This window comes from Semicossyphus pulcher, unplaced genomic scaffold (assembly GCF_022749685.1).
Source record: "Semicossyphus pulcher isolate SPU_LCO1_2020_fin unplaced genomic scaffold, fSemPul1.0.p SCAF_5, whole genome shotgun sequence".
Taxonomy (NCBI): Eukaryota; Metazoa; Chordata; class Actinopteri; order Labriformes; family Labridae; genus Semicossyphus; species Semicossyphus pulcher.
In genome coordinates this window covers 359929-387475 of record NW_027211726.1, presented here as the reverse complement: position 1 = coordinate 387475, position 27547 = coordinate 359929, and the positions used below count along the sequence as shown (strand labels likewise).

At 48.4% G+C, this 27547-nt stretch overlaps 2 protein-coding genes across 2 annotated transcripts in view; both read left to right on the top strand.

The window, feature by feature from the left end:
- Positions 1-2204, top strand: part of npr1a (natriuretic peptide receptor 1a) — a 29937-nt gene extending 27733 nt beyond the window's left edge. The window contains exons 17-22 of the mRNA XM_069681019.1: positions 168-314; positions 438-561; positions 694-762; positions 1453-1627; positions 1750-1848; positions 2029-2204. Of these exons, the coding sequence (XP_069537120.1) occupies positions 168-314; positions 438-561; positions 694-762; positions 1453-1627; positions 1750-1848; positions 2029-2171 (757 nt within the window). The 3' untranslated portion in view covers positions 2172-2204. The remainder of the gene's footprint in view (positions 1-167; positions 315-437; positions 562-693; positions 763-1452; positions 1628-1749; positions 1849-2028) is intronic.
- Positions 2205-3624: 1420 nt separating this feature from the next.
- ints3 (integrator complex subunit 3) lies at positions 3625-25966 on the top strand. Its single transcript, XM_069681324.1, has 29 exons — positions 3625-3917; positions 4572-4655; positions 5012-5095; positions 5173-5286; positions 6555-6639; positions 6737-6803; positions 7002-7143; positions 7226-7355; positions 7806-7903; positions 10117-10308; positions 10393-10480; positions 10620-10699; positions 10880-10971; positions 11094-11200; positions 13102-13221; positions 14263-14392; positions 14486-14540; positions 14726-14829; positions 15984-16148; positions 18103-18256; positions 18342-18410; positions 18517-18592; positions 20623-20736; positions 20832-20880; positions 20984-21151; positions 24320-24420; positions 24734-24806; positions 24896-25052; positions 25277-25966. Exons 1-29 carry the CDS (start codon positions 3834-3836, stop codon positions 25352-25354), a joined length of 3060 nt encoding a protein of 1019 aa, XP_069537425.1. The 5' UTR covers positions 3625-3833; the 3' UTR covers positions 25355-25966.
- The last annotated feature ends 1581 nt before the right edge of the window (positions 25967-27547 follow it).

Sequence of the window (27547 nt, the reverse complement as noted above, 5' to 3'; positions counted from 1 at the left end):
ACTCAGAGGAATCGGTTGTTTTTCAATAAGAGCATACTGTTCAAAGACTGTTTTAGCTTGCTAAAGTTAGCATCCTGATCAATGTCACAGTTAACATGAATTGTCCCTCCATAATCTCCTGCCTGTCTGTTGTGCCTGTCTGTCTGTCTGTCTGCCTGTCTGTTCAGGGGTTATGGGTCTAACATTTTGGATAACCTGCTGTCTCGTATGGAGCAGTACGCCAACAACCTGGAGGAGCTGGTGGAGGAACGAACACAGGCGTACCATGAGGAGAAACGCAAGGCAGAGGCCCTGCTTTACCAGATACTACCACAGTACTGATACACACTGTACTGCAGTACTGATACACACTGTACTGCAGTAATACTACCACATTAAACATACTACATGAAGTACTATATGCGGGTGTTTTTCTGAGTACTTGTACTGTGTTTCAGTTCGGTAGCAGAGCAGTTGAAACGAGGTGAGACGGTTCAGGCCGAAGCTTTCGACTCCGTCACCATTTACTTCAGTGATATCATCGGTTTCACCGCCCTATCAGCTGAGAGCACACCTCTACAGGTGAATACTTTCTGACTTGTTCTATGTGAACACCTGTGTAGTACTCACATCTGTGAGCTGTGACCTGTTACTCCATCAGCTCTGTGAGATCCGTCTGAACATGTGGTGTGATGATGTTTTTTCATGGTTCAGGTAGTGACTCTGCTGAACGACCTGTACACCTGTTTCGACGCCATCATCGACAACTTTGACGTTTACAAGGTAAAACATGCTACACACACAACGACACTCAGTTACCCTCTGTGCTAAGCTGAGCTAGCTGTTTTAAATGCTTCCACTCTGTGCTAAGCTAAGCTAGCTGTTTTAAATGCTTCCATTCTGTGCTAAGCTACACTAGCTGTTTTAAATGCTTCCACTCTGTGCTAAGCTAAGCTAGCTGTTTTAAATGCTTCCACTCTGTGCTAAGCTAAGCTAGCTGTTTTAAATGCTTCCAATCTGTGCTAAGCTACGCTAGCTGTTTTAAATGCTTCCACTCTGTGCTAAGCTAAGCTAGCTGTTTTAAATGCTTCCACTCTGTGCTAAGCTACGCTAGCTGTTTTAAATGCTTCCACTCTGTGCTAAGCTAAGCTAGCTGTTTTAAATGCTTCCACTCTGTGCTAAGCTACGCTAGCTTTTTTAAATGCTTCCACTCTGTGCTAAGCTACGCTAGCTGTTTTAAATGCTTCCACTCTGTGCTAAGCTAAGCTAGCTGTTTCCCTGTTTTCAGTCAAGTTTGCAGGTGTTCATGAACATGTTAACATATAGACCAAATGTCATTCACATTTCTTCATATTTAAGGGATAACATGAATCTAATCCTGGGAGATCATTTCTGATGCAGTTGATGATTCAAGAGCAGAACAAGCAGAACGTGTGAAACAGGAAGTAGTAATGACCTCTGTGCCGCCCCCAGGTGGAGACCATCGGTGATGCGTACATGGTGGTGTCAGGGCTGCCAGTGAGAAACGGGAAGCTGCACGTGCGGGAGGTCGCCCGCATGTCTCTCGCCCTGCTGGACGCCGTCAAGAGCTTCAGGATCCGACACCGAGCCAATCAACAGCTGCGGCTCCGCATTGGCATCCACAGCGGTCAGTGTGTGTGTGTGTGTTTTTAATTATGTCTTGTTAAAGTTCTCTAAAATAACACCTGTGTGTGTGTGTGTGTGTGTATGTGTGTGTGTGTGTGCATGTGCTTGTGTGTGTGTGTGTAGGTCCAGTGTGTGCAGGTGTGGTTGGGCTGAAGATGCCCAGGTACTGTCTGTTTGGAGACACGGTGAACACGGCGTCCCGGATGGAGTCTAATGGAGAGGGTAACACACACGTCATTTTTGATATGAGTGTGTTTCAAAGGAGGGAAATCTTTACACCAAATCGTTCTGTGGACTTTCTGATAAAATAATAACAGACACATCAGCTTCAAATGACTCGTCTTGTTTCTCACATTGTGGCTGTAAATACTTCAGTGTTTAAATGTTCTGTGTTCTGTGCAGCTCTAAAGATCCACGTGTCGGAGGCGACCCGGCAGGTTCTGCAGGAGTTCAGCTGCTTCCAGCTGCAGCTCAGAGGAGAGATCGAGATGAAGGGGAAGGGACGCATGAGGACGTACTGGCTGCTGGGGGAGGACACACACTGAGGATGGGGGGAGAGGGGAGGAGAGAAGAGAGAACTATGGAAGAAGGGGGAGAGGAGGATGATAGAGGGGAGGAGGAGAGGAAGATGACAGAGGAAAGAAGGAGAGGAGAGGAGGATGATGATGGAGAGGAGGATGATGGAGGAGAGGAGGATGACGATGGAGAGGAGGATGATGGAGGAGAGGAGGATGATGATGGAGAGGAGGATGACGATGGAGAGGAGGATGATGATGGAGGAAAGAATGAGAGGAAGATGATGGAGGAGAGGAGGATGATGATGAGAGGAGGATGATGATGGAGGAAAGAATGAGAGGAGGATGATGGAGGAGAGGAGGATGATGATGGAGAGGAGGATGATGATGGAGGAAAGAATGAGAGGAGGATGATGGAAGGTTTTGTGACTCTTCCTCAGTTTTCCAAACAGACTGACGGACACCAGGAGCTCCTCCCCTTCCTCTCTGTTTGGACGTTTAAACCTTTATAACCTCCGACATCATTTAAAGGGACAGTCCATGATTTGAACTTCAGGAAGTCCCAACACTAAACACAGACAGATGAATGTTTCACTGTAAAAATAAAAGTTGTGTAAATACAGGCATGAGCTGTGTGTCGTTATTGTAAAAGCTGCAGTTACATGTTTTTATAATATAATATTTATAATTTTCTTATTTCTTTCTCAGATGTTCCCTGAAGAGAACTGCAGGAGAACTTATAATTTCATTGATGAATGACCTTTGTCTGCAGGCATATTTTAAAGTGTTGTGTGTTTAATGAAAACTGAGTTTAAATGAACTGAAATTAGATCCATACATACTCAACACTGACACCAGCTTATAATTCAGTTAAACTCAATTAGAATCATTGTGCATCTTTTTAAAATAAAATTAAACAGGACTGCAGCAGATGACGTTCAGGTCATGTTCCTGGTGTTCACCAGCAGGTGGCGCTGTCAGGTGTTGATCTGCAACATACACACATGCCTTCACTTGGCTGGATCTGGGTCAGGTGTTCTGGCAGGTGTGTTGCAGTCAGGTGATTCATAATCCACATGAAAGATAATTCAGTTAAAGCAGATTTATACTTGTTTCATTAACTAATTTACACACTACAGTAAAAGAGAAATAACAGACCACTGTGATTTGCTGGTTAAAACAAATTCAATTATTAATTAATTATTGTTTGTAGTTGATAACTCGATTATGAATAAGATTCGGTCTAAAGTGAAGTATAGGAACTTCTTTCTGTGTGTGTCATTAAGTTCTTAAAGGTTCCCTGCAGGTGGTCCTCAGAGCAGCAGGCCGGGGATTGGCTCCTGACTTTCTCTACTGTCATTGGTCCAAACACGCGTCATTCAGAGCAGTGAGCACAGTGATTGGTCAGCTTGCCCCAAAGACCCCGCCCCCTCGCTCGGCTCTCTCGGTGCGGATGTCCGTTATGTTGCTGTGGTCGGACAGTGTGACAGAGCGGGACAGAGAGTGAGAGCTGACCCAAAATAAGTTTTAAAAACACACAGTGACCGACAGAAGCGCGTCACACCGAGGCCCCAGCTCTTACACGAGCCCCACACTGCCCGTTATACCGACAGAAACACCCAGAACCCGCCCGAACGCGGAGTCCCGGCCCTTCGCAGCTCCGCGGGGCCCGGCCAGGCGCGGCGGGAGCAGATGGAGCCTGCACCGGCAAAGGCGAAGCCGCAGGGCCGGCTACTGGTGTCTACCCAGCTTGACGCCAAAGACGAGCTGGAGGAGGTAGGCTGACCCGGTTTAACTGCCAGAGAGCAAATTTAACCCGGGTTAAAGCCGCTTAGAGCGGGTTAACAGCCACAGAAGAGCAGTTTGAGAGCAGTTTGCTGCTGAAAACAAGCAGCGGATACAAAGAGACGTGATGAGCCATAGCAGGCTAGTTAGCATGGTTAGCATAGCACGGCCGGCCGGCCCTATGTGTAATCATGAAGCTGGTGGTGTAACCCCGCAGTGTAGCATGTTTGGCTGTGTCTATGGTGTCATTGTGCTCCTACACGCGCCGGAGCGCGGATTTAAAGCTACACAGCTCACGTAGAATTAGCCTAGCATGCTAATTCTACGTAAACATATGGATGGGACCGAAAAGTGAGAGATGCGCATGCGCCATGCCCGTGTTTCACAACGCTAGGGTCTCCATCAGCTGATCTGAGAGCCAACTTGGACAGGAGGTGCTGGTTCGATCACCAGCTCCTCCTGTCTCTGGTTTATGAAGGACTGAAAGTACCGAGTGTAGAGAGATCAACAGAGAAGTGTGTCTTATATCTCTGACAGCAGAGTGATGAGTAACTACTGCTGCATTTAGCTGTTTGCGTATTTGTGTGTAATAAACCTGATTGTGTGTGTGTGTGTGTGTGTGTGTGTGTGTGCGCGCGCGCGCAGAAGTTGGAGCGTTGTGTTGGGATCGTCCAGGCGTTGACCAATGGGCTGTCAGAGAGAGAGGCCAACGACGCGCTCACCGCCAATGTAAGATACACACCCTCTACTACAACTAATACTGAGGCAAATACTGCAGTGTTACCACGGTGACAGTACAGGTAGAGTTTATTAAAGAGCTGCTGCAGCCTGAGGCAGCTTGTTTTACATCCAACATGTGATCCTGGGTCAGTTTGTCTTTGAGGGGACAATTTGAGCTTGTCTTTACCTCCACAGAGTCTCTGACAGAGAAATGATCGCATATCAGTTTGACACTGTGACATGAACTTTACCTCTATGTGAGACAGAGAGTTGACATCATACTACAACCTATGTGGAACTACTGTGACAAATGCTGATATAAGTGCCTTACTTCCTGTCTGACTTCCTGTTTACATGTGCTGCAGGTGTGTAAAGGGCAGCAGCAGCATGAGGAGGTGTGTCTGGGTCTGTTTACGCTGGTCCTCACAGAGCCGACCCAGGCCCAGAGGGTGAGACTCCACCATACTGTTATCAATGTTTGAAATCACTCTGACATCACCGTGACATCACTCTTTGTGTGTTCCAGTGTTATAGAGACCTGACGCTGCTCAACAGAGATGGCATGAACCTGATCCTCGTCAAGATCAACCAGATCCTAATGGAGAAGTTCTTAAAGCTGCAGGACGTCCCCAGGACACAGGTAAAGACAGGGGTACAAGTACACACACAGGTAAACAACACGCACGCACACAGGTGTACAGGTAAACACCACAAACATAGGTTAACAACACACACAGGTGTACAAGTATTAGGGATGGGCAGCCAGTTTTAATACAATCACGTTCTGCCACAATATGGATATTGTGGCAATAATATAATATTCATTACTGAGATAAACACACACAATTTGGTTTTGGTAATGTAAGGGAACATATCTTAGCTTCAATGTGAGGGAACATATCTTAGCTTCAACGTAATGTGTGTCAATGTGAGGGAACATATCTTAGCTTCAACGTAATGTGTGTCAACATGAGGGAACATATCTTAGCTTCAACGTAATGTGTGTCAACATGAGGGAACATATCTTAGCTTCAACGTAATGTGTGTCAACATGAGGGAACATATCTTAGCTTCAACGTAATGTGTGTCAACATGAGGGAACATATCTTAGCTTCAACGTAATGTGTGTCAATGTGAGGGAACATATCTTAGCTTCAACGTAATGTGTGTCAACATGAGGGAACATATCCTAGCTTCAATGTAATGTGTGTCAATGTGAGGGAACATATCTTAGCTTCAATGTGAGGGAACATATCCTAGCTTCAATGTGAGGGAACATATCTTAGCTTCAATGTGAGGGAACATATCTTAGCTTCAACGTAATGTGTGTCAATGTGAGGGAACATATCTTAGCTTCAATGTGAGGGAACATATCCTAGCTTCAATGTGAGGGAACATATCTTAGCTTCAATGTGAGGGAACATATCTTAGCTTCAACATGAGGGAACATATCTTAGCTTCAACGTAATGTGTGTCAATGTGAGGGAACATATCTTAGCTTCAATGTGAGGGAACATATCCTAGCTTCAATGTGAGGGAACATATCTTAGCTTCAATGTGAGGGAACATATCTTAGCTTCAACGTAATGTGTGTCAATGTGAGGGAACATATCCTAGCTTCAATGTGAGGGAACATATCCTAGCTTCAATGTGAGGGAACATATCTTAGCTTCAACGTAATGTGTGTCAATGTGAGGGAGTTAAAAGACTAAAAAGAGCTAGAATCATGTTTTGAGTCTTCTTCTTTATTTTGTACCGTGATATCGCCCACTCCTAACAGGTTTGCATGTCGGCACTCTCTGTAGACGGACTGTGAGATACAGACGTTGTTTTTAACTGTACTCATGTGATGTTTCCTGATGTTAATAAAGTTTAATTATATTTTATGATGTTTCCTGTTGTCGTTAGCTGGTGTGGCTGGTCAGAGAACTGGTGAAGAGTGGAGTGATGGGAGCTGACGGTGTCATCATGACTCTGCTGAAACAGATCGCAGGTGAGACACACACATGTAAACACACAGTGTGATGATGTCATGCTCTATATCAGAGCGATGTCATATGTTAGACCCTTAACTCTGTGTTTGTGTTCAGGTGGAGATATTTCCTCTAAGAACCTGTGGCTGTCTGAGAGCGTGCTCGACATCCTGCTGGACCAAAAGTATGATAAACGTTATACTTTATTAATTAATACTGAGGAGATATTTATTACTGTACAAACACAACCTTTAGTGCATTGTTGAAAACGTGTAGTTTAATGTGTAGCGAAATGTGTAGGGCTGAAGCAGCTGCAGGACTTTTATTGTGAAGCATTAGGAGCAGTGTTTCCTGTGAAGCAGCTGAACATGTCTGCCTGCAGAGAGTGGGTGTTGAAGAGTGGGATGCTGATAGCGATGTCCGTCTACACGTACCTCCGCCTCATCGTCGACCACGGAGCGCCTAACCTGCTCACTCTGCGCCAGAAAGAGGTCGACTTCTGCATCAGCATGCTGAGGGAGAAGGTAAGGAGGAAAGGAAAGAAGTGTGTTAGTATTGATCAGACTGGTTACAGTGATAACGCTGTGTCTCTGCCTGTCTCTGTAGTTCATGGAGTGTCTGATCATCGGCAGAGACCTGGTCCGTCTGCTGCAGAACGTCGCTCGGATCCCAGAGATGGAGCTGGTGTGGAGAGACCTGCTGCACAGCCCCCAAGTCCTCAGCCCACAGTTCACTGGTAACACTACACAACCCACAACCCTCAGCTCACTGTAACACTACAGTACCCACAACCGTCAGCTCACCTGCAGTGCTTTTGTTCAACATTACACATTATAACAGCTTGTGAACTTTATAACCAGACTGCTGAATGAAAGGAAAATGGCCGCCGGTTGAACATGGTGAATTGCTGCCAGCTTTATCTGCTGCTGATGTAACGTACAGGTGTCAGAGTGTTTGAGGTTTGGGTGTTTGAAGCTCAGCATCTGAACAGTATGTGAAGCTCTGACCTTAAATAACTTTTCTGATGTGTGTCAGTAATGTTCACCCTGAACTGTGTGTGTGTGTGTGTGTGTGTGTGTGTGTGTGTGTCTGTCTGTCTGTCTGTCTGTGTGTGTGTGTCTGTCTGTCTGTGTGTGTCTGTCTGTGTGTGTCTGTGTGTGTGTGTCTGTGTGTGCGTGTGTTTCAGGTGTTCTCCAGCTGTTGACAGCTCGGACCTCCAGGAAGTTTCTGGCCTGTCGCCTTACACCGGACATGGAGACAAAACTGCTGTTCATGACCTCCAGGGTAACACACACTGTGCGCACACACAGACAGTATAATATATACACAGCATAATTATACACACTCCACACCAGGTGCCGACCTGACGCTGTCTGCATGTGCCGAGATAGTAAGACTCCTGACTCCTTTATCAGACTTTATTTGTTTAGCACTTTTCATTCGTTCATAGGTTTCAAAGTTTCAGGTCGCAGTCGCAGAGCCACCTGCAGCCACAGTCTGATGTTCCAAACACAACACAGCACCAAGTGTTGGCAATGCAACGTTAATTCTGTGCTAAGCGGAGCAAAATGTGAGCTAGCCACAGTGTGTGTAACGGACAGAAAACAGTGAAAATGGAAGAATGGATGTCACATGAGGCTTACTACTTCGTACCAGTAGGTGGCGCTCTGATAAAGACTGATTTTCAACATGTAGGAGTGTTCAGGCAGGGACATATATCAAACTTATGAAGTTTCAGGCTGACAAGATCCTGTATGTCTGAGTTACAGCAACTTCCTGTTTCATGGCGAGACGTGGAACTTTGACGAGCCGCCACGGCCACGCCTTTTGAGTTGTGGAGAAGTTTTCATCGTTAATGTCTCCTCTGTATACTGGATAGGACGAAAGCCCTGGGAGGAGATATCGTCACAGTTTTTTTCCCCAGACCTTAATCCAGGTCTTAGGTCTCTACTGAGCCACATTTGAGGAGGATATGTTGTACCGTCTTGGAGCAGTAGCTTGTAGCGTAAAACATGCAATTTCCTGTTATTTCCTGTTGCCAGTAGGTGGCGCTGGAAGTATCAGTGAATAATGGCATATCAACGTGTTCAAGCCGGGAGCCTTATCAAACATGGTTAACACACTACGGAGCTATTTTGGTGATCTCGCACCCGTTAGCTGCTCAGGCCCTAATAAATAGATTAATAAGTTGAGCTAAAAGCCAGACTAGCTCTTGAGTTTGCTTTGAGGATCAGGCATAAGGATGTGAGAGGGCTCACCCCGCAGCAAATCTGCTCCGGAAAACGTTTCTGTCGTACACAGCGTGAAAAACACGCGGGACAGTCTTCGGGTCAACGTCTCTGAGAGCAGATATTCTCACACATGAAGAGCGTGCTCAGCCCCACCTGCAGTCGTTTACTCTGCGGCTCCACCTCAGCGCCGTTACGAAGCTCCATCCTCATGCAGCCTTTGGCATTCTACAATGGACCAAGCAACGCCGGCGTAAAGCCGCCCCAGAGTGTGTTTTTACAGCGTTCCAGCGCTGCAGAAGCAAAACGTGTGCGAGGTTTCAACAAACAGAGCGTGCTTCAAATACACACACACGGAGCTGTTCCGCCCTGCCGGCTCTGCACTTCACACCTCCTCCGTACCTCCTCTGTTACTACCTCTGTTACTTCCTCTGTTACTACGTCCGTACCTCCTCTGTTACTACCTCTGTTACTACGTCCGTACCTCCTCCGTACCTCCTCTGTTACTACCTCTGTTACTATGTCTGTACCTCCTCTGTTACTACCTCTGTTACTACGTCCGTACCTCCTCCGTACCTCCTCTGTTACTACCTCTGTTACTACGTCCGTACCTCCTCCGTACCTCCTCTGTTACTACGTCCGTACCTCCTCCGTACCTCCTCCGTACCTCCTCTGTTACTACCTCTGTTACTATGTCCGTACCTCCTCTGTTACTACCTCTGTTACTACGTCCGTACCTCCTCTGTTACTACCTCTGTTACTACGTCCGTACCTCCTCTGTTACTACGTCCGTACCTCCTCTGTTACTACGTCCGTACCTCCTCCGTACCTCCTCTGTTACTACCTCTGTTACTATGTCCGTACCTCCTCTGTTACTACCTCTGTTACTACGTCCGTACCTCCTCTGTTACTTCCTCTGTTACTACGTCCGTACCTCCTCTGTTACTACCGCTGTTACTACGTCTGTACCTCCTCTGTTACTACCTCTGTTACTACGTCTGTACCTCCTCTGTTACTACCTCTGTTACTACGTCCGTACCTCCTCCGTACCTCCTCTGTTACTACGTCCGTACCTCCTCCGTACCTCCTCTGTTACCACCTCAGAGGTGGAACGACTTCGGCACACCTTTCAGCCTCTGTGCGTTCTACATAGAAGACGAAGCGTAACAGAAGCGTAATGATCCTCCTTGAACTGGCAGCGTGAAAAGGGCTATTGATACTCTGACTGTTTGAGATGACCTCTGACTTGTGACTGTGCTACCTGCTCAGGTGCGTTTTGGACAGCAGAAGCGGTACCAGGACTGGTTTCAAAGACAGTACCTGTCCACAGCAGAGAGCCAATCACTGCGCTGCGATCTGATCCGATACATCTGCGGGGTGGTCCATCCGTCGAATGAGGTGCTGAGCTCCGACATCCTGCCGCGCTGGGCTATCATTGGCTGGCTGCTCACCACCTGCACGGTAAGTGGGCGGGGGCTCAAGCTGCCTGAAGGTCACCACCTGTTAAAGTAATTCATGAATCAACCAATCGATCTGTATCTGCAGTCAAACGTTGCTGCCTCCAACGCCAAGCTGGCTCTCTTCTATGATTGGCTGTTCTTCAACCCTGAGAAAGACAGCATCATGAACATAGGTACACACACACACACACACACACACACACACACACACACACACACACACACCTGTCTGTACCTGTACCTGATCTAACATTATGTTTGGTGAGCTCTGTGCCCTCTGCACTGACTGACAGGTGTGGGTCTCTGTTTCAGAACCTGCAATCCTGGTGATGCATCACTCCATGAAGCCTCACCCTGCCATCACTGCCACACTGCTGGACTTCATGTGCAGGGTAACACACACACACACACAGTAACATAGTACTTGTATAAAAGCAGCAGAGTTCACTGTGACCAGCAGCAGCTGAGTCTCATGGGTATTGTAGTTCTTGTTTCCTACTTGTATCCTTACAAACCTCCTTCCCTGTGTCCTTCACTTCCTTGATTCCTCCCTCGTCTCCTTGCCTCCTCAGATCATTCCTCACTTCTTTCCTCCGTTGGAGACACAGGTCCGTCAGGGCGTCTTCAACTCGCTCACCTTCATCATGGAGAAGAGAGTGCTGGCGTAAGAAACAGGCACACACACACACACGCACACACACACACACACACACACACACTCTCAGTGCTCACCACATGTTGATTATTAATTACTTATCTCTCTCCCTCTCTCCCTGTCTCTCTCAGTCATCTCGCTCCTCTGTTTGATAACCCAAAGTTGGACCGAGAGCTTCGGTCGATGCTCAGAGAGAGATTCCCAGAGTTCTGCAGCTCGCCATCGCCCCCTACTGAAGGTAACACACACATTAACACAATTAACACACTCACAAAGCACAGAGGGGGAGAGGGAGGGAGGGAGCAGGTGAGTACGGACTGATCTGTCTGATCATGAAGCCTGATGCTCCTCTACAGCTCTGTGTTTATCAGTGAAATATGTGAACTCCAGCAGACTGGAGTCTCTGTTAACAGACAGATCAATGTTGCCTGTGGATCCCACCTCTGACCCACGCCGTCTCTCCCTCTCGTCGGTTTGGGATCGTCCCGTATTAAAAACTTAAATCAGAATCAGGTTTGTTGCCAAGTAGGTTTATACATACATTTGGAGCAGAACAATTAACAGATCTACACTAAAGTTAATGAAAAGACTTCATCGCTGTAGACGAGGCTGGCAGCAGCGGGGAAGAAGCTGTTCCTGTGTCGGGAGGTTTTGGTCCTGATGGAGCGCAGCCTCTTGCCAGAGGGGAGGGTCTCAGAGAGACTGAGCGGGGTGAGAGGGGTCGGCCTCTATGTTACCTGCACGCCTCAGGGTCCTGGAGGTGTACAGGTCGTGGAGAGATGGCAGATTGCAGCCAATCACCCTCTCTGCAGAGCGGATGATACGCTGCAGCCTGCCCTTGTCCCTGGCAGTAGCAGCAGCGTACCACACGGTGATGGAGCAGGTGAGGATGGACTCAACGATGGAGGTGTAGAAGTGCACCATCATTGTCTTTGGCAGGTTGAACTTCTTCAGCTGCCGCAGGAAGTACATCCTCTGCTGTCCCTTTTGATGAGGGAGCCGATGTTCAGCTCCCACCTGAGGTCCTGGCTGATGATGGTCCCCAGGAAGCGGAAAGACTCCACAGTGGAAACAGTGGAGTCGCTGATGGCGATGGGGGCGGGTGTGGCTGCTGTCTTTCTAAAGTCCACAACCATCTCCACTGTCCTCAGAGCATTAAGCTCCAGGTTGTTCTCACCACACCAGGTCGCCAGATGGTCAATCTCCCACCTGTAGGCAGACTCGTCCCCACCAGAGATGTCTGTGATCCACCTGCAGGTGGAGTCGGGCATGGGATGATCGTGTTGAGCTGAAATCCACAAACAGGATCCTGGCATAGGTTAATGCTGAGTCCAGGCGTTGGCGTTTAGGTGCTGGGGCAGGTGGAGGTGATAAGCTGTAGTTGTTGTTGAATAGAGTCCCAGAGGATGGTGTCAGGACTGTCCCATTGTCTTTCAAAGCGACAGTAAAACTTGTTCAGGTCGTTGGCAAGGCGCAGGTCGTTAACAGAGTGGGGGTGTTTCGGCTTGTAGCTGGTGAGCTGTCTGAGACCCTTCCAGACTGAGTCAGCATCTCCCCCTGAAAACTGCTGCTGTAGTTTCTCAGAGTACAGACGCTGAGCTTCTGTCACCGCCCGGCTGAAGGTGTATTTAGCCTGTTTGTAGTCTCTGTCCCCACTCCTAAACGCCTCCTCCTCTAACTGCCTCAGCCGTCTGAGTTTGTCTGTGAACCAGGGCTTGTCGTTGTTGTAACTCATCGTGGTGCGTGATGTTACACAGCTGTCCTCGCAGAAGCTGACGTCACAGCCTCTGTGTACTCATCCAGGCTGTTGGTAGCAGTCCTGAAAGCGTCCCATCCGTACAGTCTAAGCACGCCTGAAGATCCTCCACAGCTTCATGCAGCCTCCTAACTGAATAAACACAGACACGATCTGTCTGTGTTTCTGTGCACACTCTGCTCTGATGCATAAACTACGTTTACACAGCTGAAGGCTGTCCACGTCTGATCCAATCACGAAAACCTCCTGTTGATGACGGATCTGAACGCGGCCTGTGACTCTGCGTAGTTATAAAGGGATACACCTGTTTGTCTCTATTAGACTGTTGGTGATGCTTTAACAACTCTGTGTGTGTGTGTGTGTGTGTGTGTGTGTGTGCGCAGTTAAAATGGAGGAGGCTGTTTCCATGGAGATGGAAAACCACATGTTGGATAAGGAGGAGGGTTGCTACGACCACACCGAGGCGGCCTTCAGTGACGACGAGGAAGAGGTCAACAACAAAGGTAACAGGCAGAATAAACCGGGTCAAACTGGTTGAAATCAGTTGAAGCTGCAGCAGGTAACATTATTATATTTGTCATATTTGCTCAAACTGTCACTTTAAACATGCAGTCGCACATGAGACAGATAATCTGTGAAACAATCCTGTTCCTCCTCCTGCTCCTAACGGCATTTGTAAGAATCCAACGCTCCCGAAACACAACAACCAATCAGAGCCGAGCAGTCTCTCTGGCTGCTGTCAATCACACGCTGCGCAGCACCGCTCCTCCACGCATGCTCACACGGTCGAGCTCAGTTTGTTCAGTGTGCGCAGCGTCAGCCGGTTTTTGTCCACAAAGGCTGAAACAACCACCAGGAATGAACAAACAGCCCATCCCTCCTCTGCCAACGAGGCTGACACTACAAAGAGCGTTACACCGAAGAAGAGACATGAGGAGGAGCAAGCTAAAGAGAAAGAGTCGGACCGAGACAGAAACGAACAGAGTGAACATCAGAGCGGCGTTTCTGAGGTGGAGAGAGCTACGGGAGCTGAGAGTCCCAGAGTAGTGTCCAGGCAGTGTGACCGTTTCAGACTTCTCCTGATAGTTCTGTGTGCCTGTGCTCTCACGGCTAAATGTGCTCAACATCAGCGAGTCACTGCTTAGCTGGCTCTGTTTTTTCCACAGTCTCTGTTAGCAAACGTGGTTGCCGTGGTTACTAGCCTGCGCACACATGACAGCCTCCTCTGGGGGGAGGGCTTTGGAGGCAGGACTGAGCGAGGGGGAGGGACCTGGAGGTTGTCATCTTTAAAATTTTGGAGCAAAGTCCGCTCTCTTCTCCATCTTACCTACTGCTGCTTTAAAGCAGGTCAAACTGGAGTTCAACTTATTTATCATTAAACTGGTTTTAAACAGTTAAAACCAGGATATAATAAATAATATAAAAGTTATTGTTGTTCACATGATGCAGAGTTTTATTCTGTGAATGAGCCCCTAAGCTGCAGGATTTGCCAGGTTATTCTACCTGCTGATGATATCACACTATGTCCACCAATCACTGTGTAGGAAAGAAGAGGGAGTTCAGGTTCCATCCAATCAAAGAGGCGGTGATCGAGGAGCCCGCTGACATCACACCCTGGCTCGACCAATTAGACGACACCATGAAGGAGAAAGTCCAGCAGCTGCAGAAAACCAGGTGACACCCCTGCAGTCCTCAATCAGGTCTTCAGATCGACCTGTAGGTCAGAGTTCACAGCTAATATTAATGATGATGATGATTTCTCCTCAGTGACACAGAGACTCAGTGTGAGGTGATGCAGGAAATCGTGGATCTGATCCTGGAGGTGAGTCAGAAAAAGACTAGATTTTATATTGCCCTACATCTATATTCTATATTACTCTATATCTATACGCTACATTTATATTCTATATTACGCTACATCTATATTCTAAATTGCTCTACATCTACACTCTACATCTATATTCTATGTTGCTCTATATCTACACTACACTGTGCTGTGTGTTACAGGAGGACTTCGACTCGGAGCAGATGTCTGCTCTGGCTTCTTGTCTGTCTGAACTGTTTAAGGATCATTTCAGAGGAGACGTCCTGCCGGAGGAGATCACTGAGGAGTGAGACTCTTTATCTGACACTGACACACTGAGACCAGATCTCTTTAGTCCTCGATCAGGTCCCAACAGGTCCCAACACGTCCCAACAGGTCCCAACAGGTCCCATCAGGTCCCAACAGGTTCCATTAGGTCCCAACAGGTCCCATCAGGTCCCAACAGGTTCCATTAGGTCCCAACAGGTCCCATCAGGTCCCAACACATCCCATCAGGTCCCAACACGTCCCATCAGGTCCCAACAGGTTCCATTAGGTCCCAACAGGTCCCAACAGGTCCCAACAAGTCCCATCAGGTCCTAACAGGTCCCATCAGGTCCCAACAGGTTCCATTAGGTCCCAACAGGTCCCAACAAGTCCCATCAGGTCCTAACAGGTCCCATCAGGTCCCAACAGGTTCCATTAGGTCCTAACAGGTCCCAACAAGTCCCAACAGCTCCCAACAAGTCCCATCAGGTCCTAACCGGTCCCATCAGGTCCCAACAGGTTCCATCAGGACCCAACAGGTTCCATCAGGTCCCATCAGGTCCCATCAGGTCCCAACAAGTCCCCTCAGGTCCCAACAGGTCCCAACAGGTCCCAACAGGTCCCAACAGGTCCCATCAGGTCCCAACAAGTCCCCTCAGGTCCCAACACATCCCCTCAGGTCCCAACACATCCCATCAGGTCCCAACAGGTCCTAACAGGTCCCAACACGTCCCATCAGGTCCCAACACGTCCCATCAGGTCCCAACACGTCCCAACAGGTCCCAACAGGTCCCAACAGGTCCCCTCAGGTCCCAACACGTCCCATCAGGTCCCAACAGGTCCCAACAGGTCCCATCAGGTCCCAACAAGTCCCATCAGGTCCCAACATGTCCCATCAGGTCCCAACACGTCCCATCAGGTCCTAACAGGTTCCAACAGGTTCCAACCGGTCCCATCAGGTCCCATCAGGTCCCATCAGGTCCCAACACATCCCAACAGGTCCCAACAGGTCCAAACAGGTCCCAACAGGTCCCAGCAGGTCCATATAGGTCTACCTCCACACATGTATCATTAACTAATGACTCTGATCTGACAGGAAGTCAGTTTTTGTTTGTTTTATTCTCTGACCTAAACATCAAAGCACTGTCTGTCTCTCCTGTCCTGTCTCTCCTCTCCTGCCTGTCTGTCTCTCAGGTCTCTGGAGGACTCGGTAAGTAAGCCCGTGTGTCTGATCTTCAGGAACCTGGTGACCATGCAGGAGGATAACTCGGGCTTCTCTGTGCTGCTCGACATGTTGGCTGAGTTCTACCAGAAACAACCAAAGATTGGATACCACCTGCTCTACTACCTGAAAGCCAGGTGAGCTGATGTCAGAGGTGATGTCATAGTCAGCTGATCTTAAGTACAGGTCTACGGTCGAAAAGTCCCAAAAATCACCTTTCCTACCCACCTTGCCCAACCACCTTTCCTAACACCTAGCCCAACCACCTTTCCTACCCACCTAGCCAACCACCTTTCCTACCCACCTTGCCCAACCACCTTTCTAGAGCCCTACCCAGTTTATCGGCCTATATTCGCACTTCGCAGATGTATCGGTATCGGCGTATGTGTCCCCCGTTATGCTCTGATATAAGTTAATTAAACTTTTTGCAGTGCTGTGGGAGAAAGTCTTAACACCTGCTGACGAGCAGAGAGTGTAAGTTTAACTGTGTACAGTCAGAGAGCCAGGCTCTATATCTGTAATAAAATACAGCTGAAGTCAAGAAATGTAACGGCCTCCTCACTCGTGGTTACGACTATAAACCAGCACAAAAATAACAATTACCAACATATGCAGAACTTATGTTCTAAACAGACGCATTAAAAACACTAAAGAATATAAAGAAAAATATTTGTTTGCATTTTGGAACATAAATAACAAACTTAACAACTTAAACTACTCAGTCAGCACGAGGCGGCAGGCATGATGGGAAATGAGGTTGTCCCTGTCGCTGCCAGAGTGCGCGTCACAGCTGAGCAGAGCAGCAGAGACAGCGAAGGGAAGCATCAGGAAGCATTATCTTTCCCATACAGAGCGAAACATTGTGAGCAACAAACTCATGTTGAAATCACAGTAATCAGCCAAAGCTTGCTTTCAGAGCACCGCTGTTTCTACCCTCTGCGCATCTAAACTGCGCAGACGAGATCCCGTGTGTACAGTCTGCCTCTCAGTTAGTTTGAAGTTCGATAATAACGAAGGTACAGGAGCTTTAAGCTTTATTGTCTGCTAGTTTCACAGCGGTTACGCTCTAAACAACAAGCTTACACGTCTACACCTCCGTACAACCCCGCAGGAAGATACAGGGTTTTGTGTTAATAAGCCATCGTCGCGCTGCTGCCAGGTGTGTGCGTCTGTCTACTCCGCCCTCAGCACACCTGCAGCTCCTTACGGCAGTGAGACACGCGCGCGGACTGTTCTCATTCACAGAGTGGCAAAGGAAGTCCCTTTCACGTCTCATAAAGATGTTAAAGTTACGATGTTACGGTGCTACAGACAGACAGAGAGCAGAGCACAGAGACAGCCATGTCACCAAGATGCTACGTGATGATTGAGTCCCGACCTGCGGACTGTTGGCTGAGCTCCAGACCTCTGCCCCGCGATAGACAGTCCATAGATCGTCCCAAATGCCCCAAACAGAGCCGAATAATAAGAATAGAAACACAGACAGAGGGCAGATCCTCTGCAGACACAGACACCAGCTCACACTTCTCCTGGATCATGATGTTGATGAAGAGGGAATATTTAATATGGAAAATCATGAAGCCTTTATTACTATTATTAACAGCATCAGTCTGTCAGATGAGCTGGTCTGTTTAGTGACTTGTATCTTCAGCAGCACTGTGTGAAGGTGGGAAAAACAAGAACATCATTTTGTTCCTCCTTTTGTGTGTTTGTGTGTTAAACTCACGTCTGTTTAATTTGATGTTTTATTTTGGTGCTATTTCAGCTGCTGCAGAAACACTATTTTATTTGAATTTTGTATGTCATGCAAATGTGACAAAAACTTTTCAGATTTGGAATTTTAATATTTTAATTTCAGATACATTTTGAACACGTGAATATATCGGCCGATATATCGATATCGGAATTTTTTTACTCCCTAAACTCCCTTTCCTACCCACCTTTCCTACCCACCTTTCCTAACATACACGTTTTACCATCTGTACAGCCACACGAGTTCATCAGTGCTTCTGACTTAAACGCCCAGTGTGACTGTGAAACATTACAAGAAGTAAAAACCTGGATGTTTAACGTGTGTGTGTTTGCGTGCAGCAAAGCAGCGAACGGTAAGATGATGCTGTACGAGTCGTTCGCTCAGGCGACAGCCCTCGGTGACCTGCACACCTGTCTGATGATGGACATGAAGGCGTGTCAGGAGGACGATGTGCGACTGCTCTGCTACCTCACCCCCTCCATCTACACAGAGGTGCACACACACACACACACACACACACACACACACACACACACACACACAGGTGTCTCAGGTCACCTGATGTCTCCTCTTCCAGTTTCCAGATGAGACGCTGCGGAGCGGCGAGCTGCTCAACATGATCGTCGCTGTCATCGACTCCACACAGGTGACTAACCCATCAATACTCAGACAGCTGATCATCACTGTGTGTGAGTTAGTAACCTGTGTGTGTGTGTGTGTGTGTGTGTGTGTGTGTGTGTGTGTGTGTGTAGCTGCAGGAGCTGATGTGTCATGTGATGATGGGGAACCTGGTGATGTTCAGGAAGGACTCAGTGCTCAACATCCTCAGTGAGTCACACACACACACACACACACACACACACACACAGGCTGCTTCCCAAGTCTCTCTTATCTCCTCGCTCCTCGCTCGAACCGGAAGTAGTTCCGGAGCCGCCATATTGAGGATCGTCTCAAAGCTCTTATCGCTTCTTGGAGGAGCGAGGAGGGAGGAGGGAGTTTCGAGGAGCGATAAGCGAGGATACACGAGAGCAGCCTCCACGGAAGTCTTTTACTGGCCGACACGCCCCCTTATTACAGATCAGACAGTGATTGGACGCTGCAGCAGATCGGACTGATGTGAAACTTCACAACATCACCGGAGTTTCATATCGCAGAGAGGAAGAAGCGGACCTTAAAACAGACTTTACAGGGCGCCTTGAAACCGACTATAAACACCGTCAGTATAATGAGTTGGTATCTGACGACCTGAGATCGTTTAGAACGACATATTGATAACTTGTCGTAAAATATATAAAATGCAGTGAATAACTGCAGATTTGATTTCTGAGTCAACATCTGAGTAAAAATAAGTCGAAGTGAAGGAAGCATGGCTGCAATTTAAGAGACTTGGGAAGCAGCCACAGTAACATTCAGATCACAGAGTCTCCCCTGCCCCTGCCTCTTCCCCATGATGGAACTAGCTCCCCCTGCTGGTCTGGAGGTTCCCATCATCACTAAATCCTGCCAGGCAGATTCCTGTGCTCGTCACAGAAAGGCAGAGAGAGGATTTTTCAGCCCCTACCTCTGCAAATCTCAGAAATCTGAAGCCAAGTGTAACTTATTTGAAGCTTTTCAATCTGGTTTTAAGGAAGCACCGGAGCACTAATTCGGCTCTTGTAAAAGTTCTTAACAACTTGTTTTTAGCAGCAGACAATGAGGCTCAAGGACTGGGTCCGGATCCAGGGAAGAGCCCTCAATCTGATTTAGTCATATCTGGAAAACAGAACCTTTAATGTGACCTGGAGAAATGCCCTGTCCTCATGGGCCCCCCTCACCTGTGGGGCTCCCCAGGGCTCAGTGCTGGCACCTCTTCTGTTCTCTCCCTACATGCTCCCACTGGGTCCCCTCATAAGGAAGCATGGCGTCTCCTTCCACTGTTTCGCCGACGATACCCAAATATACCTCCCACTAAAAGCCACAGCCCTCAGTCTCTACAGCCGCTGCTCGACTGCTTCCAGGACATTACAGACTGCATGGCCCAAAACTTCCTGAAACTAAACGATGAAAAAACTGAGGGAGTTCTGTTCGGCCCATCTGACTCCACCAGCCAGATCGGCCACAAACTCGGTCCACTGTCAGCATGTTTAAAAACCGTGGGCTGATTTTTGATTCCTCAAACAAATCAACTCTGTGGTGAGAGCCTGCGTCCTCCAGCTGAGAGCCCGAGCCTAAGTGAGGCCGTTCCTAACACCCAATGACACATAAAAACTCATTCATGCTTTTATTACTTCCTGTTTGGACTGCCGTAACTGTCTGTACGTGGGGGTCAGTCAGTCCTCCCTCTCACGTCTGCAGTATGTGCAAAACGCTGCTGCCACATCTCCCCTGTACTCTCCTGGACTGGCTCCCTCTTACCTAGCAGACCTTTGAACCCCCTACTCCCCACCACGAGCACTCAGATCCTCTGAGCAGTCCCTGCTGGTCCCTCGGGCTAAGCGGAGACTCGATGAATTCATTCAGAGCTCAGCTCAGAGGCCTCCTCTTCTCCTTCGGCCTTGGAAACGAATTAAAGCAGATGAAGATGTTTGAAGTTGTTTGTCTGTGTTATTCATTAGTATAATGTACGTATGTGAATGTATGTGTATATATATATATATATATACATATATATATATATATATATTTGTGTGTAATATTCATAATCTGTTAAGTCTTTACACTGTTTGATCTGCTACTGTCTGTGAAGCACTTTGGTCAGCTCACGTTGTTTTAAATGTGCTATACAAATAAACTTGACTTGATTTGAGACACACACACACACACACACACACACACACACACACAGTAACACACACCTGTGTGTGTGTGTGTGTCCACAGTTCAGTCTCTGGACTGGGAGACGTTCGAGCAGTACAGCACCTGGCAGCTGTTCCTGGCTCACAGCATCCCTCTGGAGACCATCATCCCCATCCTGCAGCACCTGAAATACAAAGGTGACGAGCTCCACCAATCACACAGCTGCTCTCAGCCACCACTTCCTGTCTGACCCGTCTCACCATCTGACCCGTCTTGATGTTGTCTCTTTCAGAACACCCAGAGGCCTTATCCTGTCTGCTGCTGCAGCTCCGCAGAGAGAAGTACGACACACACATACACACACCTGACCATGGTGCTGTTCCTGTGTTAATCTACCTGCCTGTCTGTCTCCTGGTCTGTCTGCCTGCCTGTCTGTCTGTGCAGGCCCAGTGAGGAGATGGTGAAGATGGTGCTGAGTCGACCGTGTCACCCTGAGGATCAGTTCACCACCAGCATCCTGAGACACTGGGCGTCAAAGTGCGACGACACGCTGGGAGAGCACATCAAGGCCCAGCTGATCAAGAACAACAACCAGCCCCGCAAGAGACAGAGGTGAGACAGACAGACAGGCAGGCAGACAGACAGGCCATAGCCTATATATGAGCAGTTAGGGTTAGCGACCATGACGCCACCTGTAGTTCAGCATTTTCACCTTCTGCCATCTTGTTTTATGGAGCCAGTAGAGGGTGGAGCTGGAGAGGAGAGAGGGCTTAGTGCTAGCTGAGATTTAAATTCAAGTGGAACTCATCAGACATGAAGAACCTCGGGACCTAAAGATTATCAAACATATATGACAGGAGCTGTGGACCTGTAAATAAAAGCATTCAGACAGATGTGGACAGGTGGTCCCAACGAAAAGGCCAGAGTTCAATTTAAAGACTACAGTAAGGCAGCACAGACCTGTAGCATGCAGCTGGAGCCCAGAGTACACAGCGAGGCTAGATAAACCCCCACAACCAGCACGAGGAGCAGCGTCACACTTCACATGGACAAAAGTTCCTCTCACCGTTTGGTTTAAGGAATGTAGATGATAGTTTAGGATGATTGATAGTTTAGGATGATTGATCTCGTGACCCATGACCTGAGAGACAGTCAGCTGAGACTTTCAGGCCAGCGAGGACTGACGGGAGGTTCATGTATTGGCATCGAGCTGGCATCTGTCCCTCCTGCCTAACGTCCCCACAGGGAGGACTGGACTGACCTCACCCCCTCACATCCTCACTGGTTACGAACCCTGTTTCGGGCACGTTTGTGACACCAGACGGTGACGCAGCAGAAAAGAGACCGACAGGAGGATACTTCACTGTCAATGGGAAAAGAGACAATCAGCATCTATAAGCGCGTCTCTTCCCGGGTCTGAAAAACCTGCATCAACGCGCTGATTTCGGTGGGAAATGGTCTAAGGTTCTGTGAAGAGGACGTGTGTCACCTCTGTCAGAGGCAGAAGATCAGGAAGGCTCCACGACCCGACGGTGTGTCTCCCTCCTGCCTGAGAGTCTGTGCTGACCAGCTGGCCCCCACCTTCACCTGGATCTTCAACAGATCTCTGGAGCTGTGTGAAGTCCCCTCCTGCTTCAAACGCTCCACCATCATCCCGGTCCCCAACCAACCCTCCATCACAGGACCGAATGACTACAGGCTGGTGTTGGCCCCATGCTGGACCCCCTGCAGTTTGCCTACCGGGCTAATACGTCAGTCAACATGGGACTACACTACATCCCGCATCACTTGGACTCCCCAGGGACCTACACGAGGATCCCGTTTGTGGACTTCAGCTCGGCGTTCAACACCATCATCCCTGAAATCCTCCACCACAAAGTCACCCAGCTCTCTGTGCCAGCCCCCACCTGCCTGTGGATTACCTGCTTCCTGGCTGACAGGAGGCAGCAGGTGAGGCTGGGAAACATCACATCCAGCACCCGGACAATCAGCACTGGAGCCCCTCAGGGGTGTGTGCTCTCCCCACTGCTCTACTCCCTCTACACTATGACTGCACCTCAGCACTGTGTGTGTATTTGAAGCATGCGCTGTTTGTTTACACCTCACGCACATTTTGCTTCCACAACAACAGAACGCTGTTTCAAAACACACACTGGGGCGGCTTTATGCCGGCGTTGGCATGAGGGCGGAGCTTCGTTACAGCGCTGAGGTGGACTTATGTCTCACTCTGCACAGCGGTGTCGGATCAGCTGTTTGTGTCAGCAGTTTGTAAAAGGGACAACAAACTAAAGAAACATTATTATGGAAACGACAAAGTGCCGTTCACGGTGGGGACCAGAGGACATCGTTTTCCTTCATGTGTGAAGTGTTCGTGCCGTCCGTCAGCACACACTGAATCACACTTTTCTGAAGATATCACAGCTGGTGATTCTCTTTTTGTCCCGGACTGTTGAAACAAAGAGTGTCCTGATTACCTGATACATTACACCAAGGTCTGTTGAGTGTTGATGGTGTTAGATAGCGGTGGCTAGCTCTGGAGCCTTTGACACCACAGACCACCATCTTCTGATAGAGAGGCTTGGTGATTGGGTGGGATCAGGTGCAGCATTACAGTGGTTCTCATCCTATCCTGCTGACTGAAGTTTCTCTGTCTCTGTTGGAGATTGAGTCTCTGAGTCCTCTCCACTGTCTTGTGGTGTACCACAGGGCTCTGTCCTGGGGCCTTTGCTATTCTCCCTTTACTTGCTGCCCCTGGGAATAAAATCATGAACGGTTTCAATATAGCATATCATCTATATGCCGATGACATACAACTCCACTTCACATTTAAACCTAGTGAGGCCTGTAGGTTGTCCCGGCTCCTGGACTGCATTAACGATATAAGGTACTGGATGGAGGATAATTATTTATAGCTGAATGCAAATAAAACAGAGGTCCTAGTTGTTCCCCAAGACAACATTGGTTCCCTTTCTCATGCTGCTCGCTCCAGTCTCCGTAATCTAGGAGTTATATTTGACCAATCGTCATCGTTTGACAGCTCACAGGATCATGTTGGTTCCACTTAAGGAACATCAGTAAACTGAGATCTCTTGTTTCAAATGCTGAACTCGAGATGCTCATTCATGCTTTCATCTCATCACGCACTGATTATTGTCATGCTCTTTTCTCCTCGCTCAGCATGTCTGCTTTAAATCGCCTGCCGTCTATTCAGAATGCTGCTGCAAGGGCACCAACGAGCTCTCACATCAGTCCCAACTTGCATCCTTCACTGGCTCCCTGTGGCCATCCAGATTCTCATTCTCACTTACAGATCCCGTCATGGTCTCGCTCAGAATATGTGGCTGAACTTACCCCCCCCACCTGTCAACTCGCCCCCTCAGGTCACACATGCTATCCAGCGGTGATAGAGCCTTTTTCCAAAGTCAGTTAAAACATACCTGCGACCACGAATGTGTTGTTAGTGTACTGTGTGTTTTATTATTGGCTGTATTTGGCAGTGATGTTTTAAACTTTGTGTGTGCGTGTGTGCGTGTGTGCGTGTGACTCCTCCCCTCTTCCTGGTCTGTGTGACTCTCAATGGGAGCATCAGTGACTAAATGAACATCATGCTGTGCTGAAGAAGAAACTAGAGACTGAGACCATAAACTCATCAGGAACATGTTTACTGAGGGAATACATCAGGAGAGGAGGAGGAGCATGTTCTCATAGACTTCTATAGGATCAGACTGAGTCGCCCCCTGCTGGACATTAGAAAGTCTGACCTCGTGTCTCTGTCCTCAGTCTCCGCAGTTCGAGCAGTAAACTGGCTCAGCTGACTCTGGAACAGATCCTGGAGCACATGGACAACCTGAGACTGAGCCTGAGCAACACCAAGAACAACTGTGAGCGCACACACACGTGCACACACACACACGCGCACGCACACACACACGCACACGCACACACACGCACGCACACACGCGCGCAAACACGAACACACGCGCGCACACACGCGCACACGCACACACACGCACACGCACACACACACACACACTCACACACACACACACGCACACACACACACACACACACACTCGCACACACACGCGCACACATGCGCACACACACACACACACACACACACACACACACACACACACACACTCACACACACACACACTGATTGGGTCTCGATAACGATTGTGTCTGTGTCAGTCTTCACTCAGACTCCGATCCTTCAGGCGCTGCAGCATGTTCAGGCGAGCTGTGACGAGGCACACAAGATGAGGTACACACACACACTCACACACACACTCTCAAACACACACTGACAGATGACATCAGCCCAGGTCTTGTTCACATCACTTCCTCCTGCAGGTTCAGCGACCTGTTCGCCCTGGCGGAGGAGTACGAGGACTCTCAGGCAAAGCCTCCAAAGTCTCGCCGTAAAGCTCCGGCCACCTCGCCGCGCTCCAGGAAGGGAGCAGCTCCGCCCACCAACAACGAGGAGGAGAGCGCCTCCAGCAGCGCCTCGGTACGTCACAGGTCACAGGTCACAGGTCACAGGTTCAATCCCAGCCAGTCAGGGTCCTTTGTGGGAGGGGCCTCAGTTAGCAGGTCCATGGTAGGACCACAGCACACCACAGGACTAGCTAAAATTGAGGTCATGTGATGATGAGGTCACGGGGTCATGGTGTGTGTGTGTGTGTGTGTGTGTGTGTGTGTGTGTGTGTGTGTGTGTGTGTGTGTGTTTTGCAGGAGGAGGAGGACTCCAAGCCCAAAGCTCCAAAGAGGAAGAGGAAAGGCTCGTCAGCTGTCGGCTCTGACAGTGACTGATGGACCCTCTGACCAATCACACACCAGCTGCAGCAGAGACCAGCCAACCAGCCGCTCTGACCACTGGAAGAGGCCCCGCCCCCTCCCGATGACACGCACTGACCGCCATGGGAGGGGCGGGGCTCTGAGACGCCACAGGCTTCAAATCAGTGTGGTGACTGACTTTCACACAACTGACACTGTTTCCATGGAGACGAGGACTGACCGGTCAAAGGTCACTGTGTGGCTCCCATGTGGCTGTTCTCCCATGATGCACTTGGAGGAGGAGACCATGAACTGTGGGAGCGTTTTTAATACAGGGAACATGATGAAGAGTGTGCTTGTTTGTGGGTGCTTCTGTCCCTTTTTCACTTACTTTTTTTGAGGGGCGGGATTTGGACTCTTATTGTGGAGGATCCTGACTTCCTGCTGTTTTTAGCAGCTCCTTCCTGTTTGTCTCGCTGCAGTAAAAGCCCCTCGTCTGTTGTGAACATCATGTTGGAGGAATTCTTCATAAAAACACTGATGTTTGTTTCAGTTGGTCGATTTGTGAATAAATTCATCTTTTATAGAAACGTGTTTTCAGGGAAGTCGAGAGGAAACAGGTGAAATAAAACATGAATTCAAAGTCAACAGGTGAGTCTGCAGGTGTGTTTCAGTAAGAAGCTCATGAGAGGAAGTGTCCGAAGAATAACAAATAGGAAAACTAGAATTCCATAAGAGGACAAAACTTTTTAAAAACATTTAATTTTATTCTCATTTTTCACTTGAATTTTTGAAAGTTTAACAAACGGACCAAAGTCTGAGTGGACTTTGGTTCGAGCCGGTCGGTTTCTGACTGTCAGGTGTTACCTCTGAACTCTGTGAAACGAGTCGATTTATTGATCTTTACAGATAACTGATCTTTTGGTCCTGGAGTCCCTCAGAGCAGCGTCCCAGGTCCTCTGTTATTCCTCTTACAGACTGAACTTTAACACATTAATCCTCTTGTTCCATCAAGACTCCCTGCTCTATATTTGAGAGGCTGCTTTTGTGGTAAAGCATCATCACACACCAGGTTACTGTAAAAGTCACCTGAGTTTTTAAAGTTTGAAATTCAGAGAAGTTCTTACCTGGTGAATGAGGGCAGGCTGACCGCAGAGTCCGGGTTAGTGAACAGGTTAGTGGGTTTTTAAAATCATCCTCAATTCAGATTTCCATTAAAGTCTGATCCAGTAAGTCGGCACCGTTGGTGCTCATGGCTGTCAAACTCACCTGTTTCACCTATAAGCACCTGTGAATTCAGGTGTTTAAACTGATGGAGTTTGTAGTGCAACATGTTTTAAAGGGTTTACATCTTAATTAGTAACATCTTTTTTTTTTTTATGGAAATCATGATTTTGTGTTAAACCACAAAATGTATGGAATTAAAACATGAAGTGAGTTTAATGTAAAACACGTGAGTTCTTTACAGCGTGATTGAAACACCTCTGCGGCGTCTGACAGACAAACTAGGCTCGTCTGAGATGAGCGAGGCCTGCGCAGAATCGATCGCCGCCTTGCCAAGCACGTTGCATGACGGCCGCAGTTTTCAGGGCCAGGCTCCGCAGTTGCTGTCCACCGACTGCACAACGCCGTGCATGATGGGAAACCATTTGCTCTGGTTTGAGTGAAGCGCCTGTTGGCTTTGACACCCCCCACAAGGAAGTGATGAGACTTCTGTCTTATTCGTCATTATTCATTAAACTTCGTGAAGCGTCCGACAGACCAAACGGGTTTATCAAAGTATTCACAATGTGACACTTTACACATTTCTCATGAACGCTGTCTTATTAAACATCTGCAATGATGTTTGACAAATGTCTGACCTCTGTGGAGGTGAAGTCTCACACCTGAAGTCCATCACAGACCTCCTCCTGGACCCCCTGCAGCTCACCTACAGAGCCAACAGGTCTGAGACATCTGGACTCAGCAGGAACCTATGCCAGGATCCTGTTTGTGGATTTCAGCTCTGCCTTCAACACGATCATCCGGCTCTGCTTCAGGACAAGCTCTCCCAGCTGAACATGCCCGACGCCACCTGCAGGTGGATCACAGACTTCCTGTCCGACAGGAGGCAGCAGGTGAAGCTGGGGAAACACGTCTCTGACTCCAGGACCATCAGCACCGGCTCCCCTCAAGGCTGCGAGTCTTTCTGCTTCCTGGGGACCATCATCAGCCAGGACCTCAGGTGGG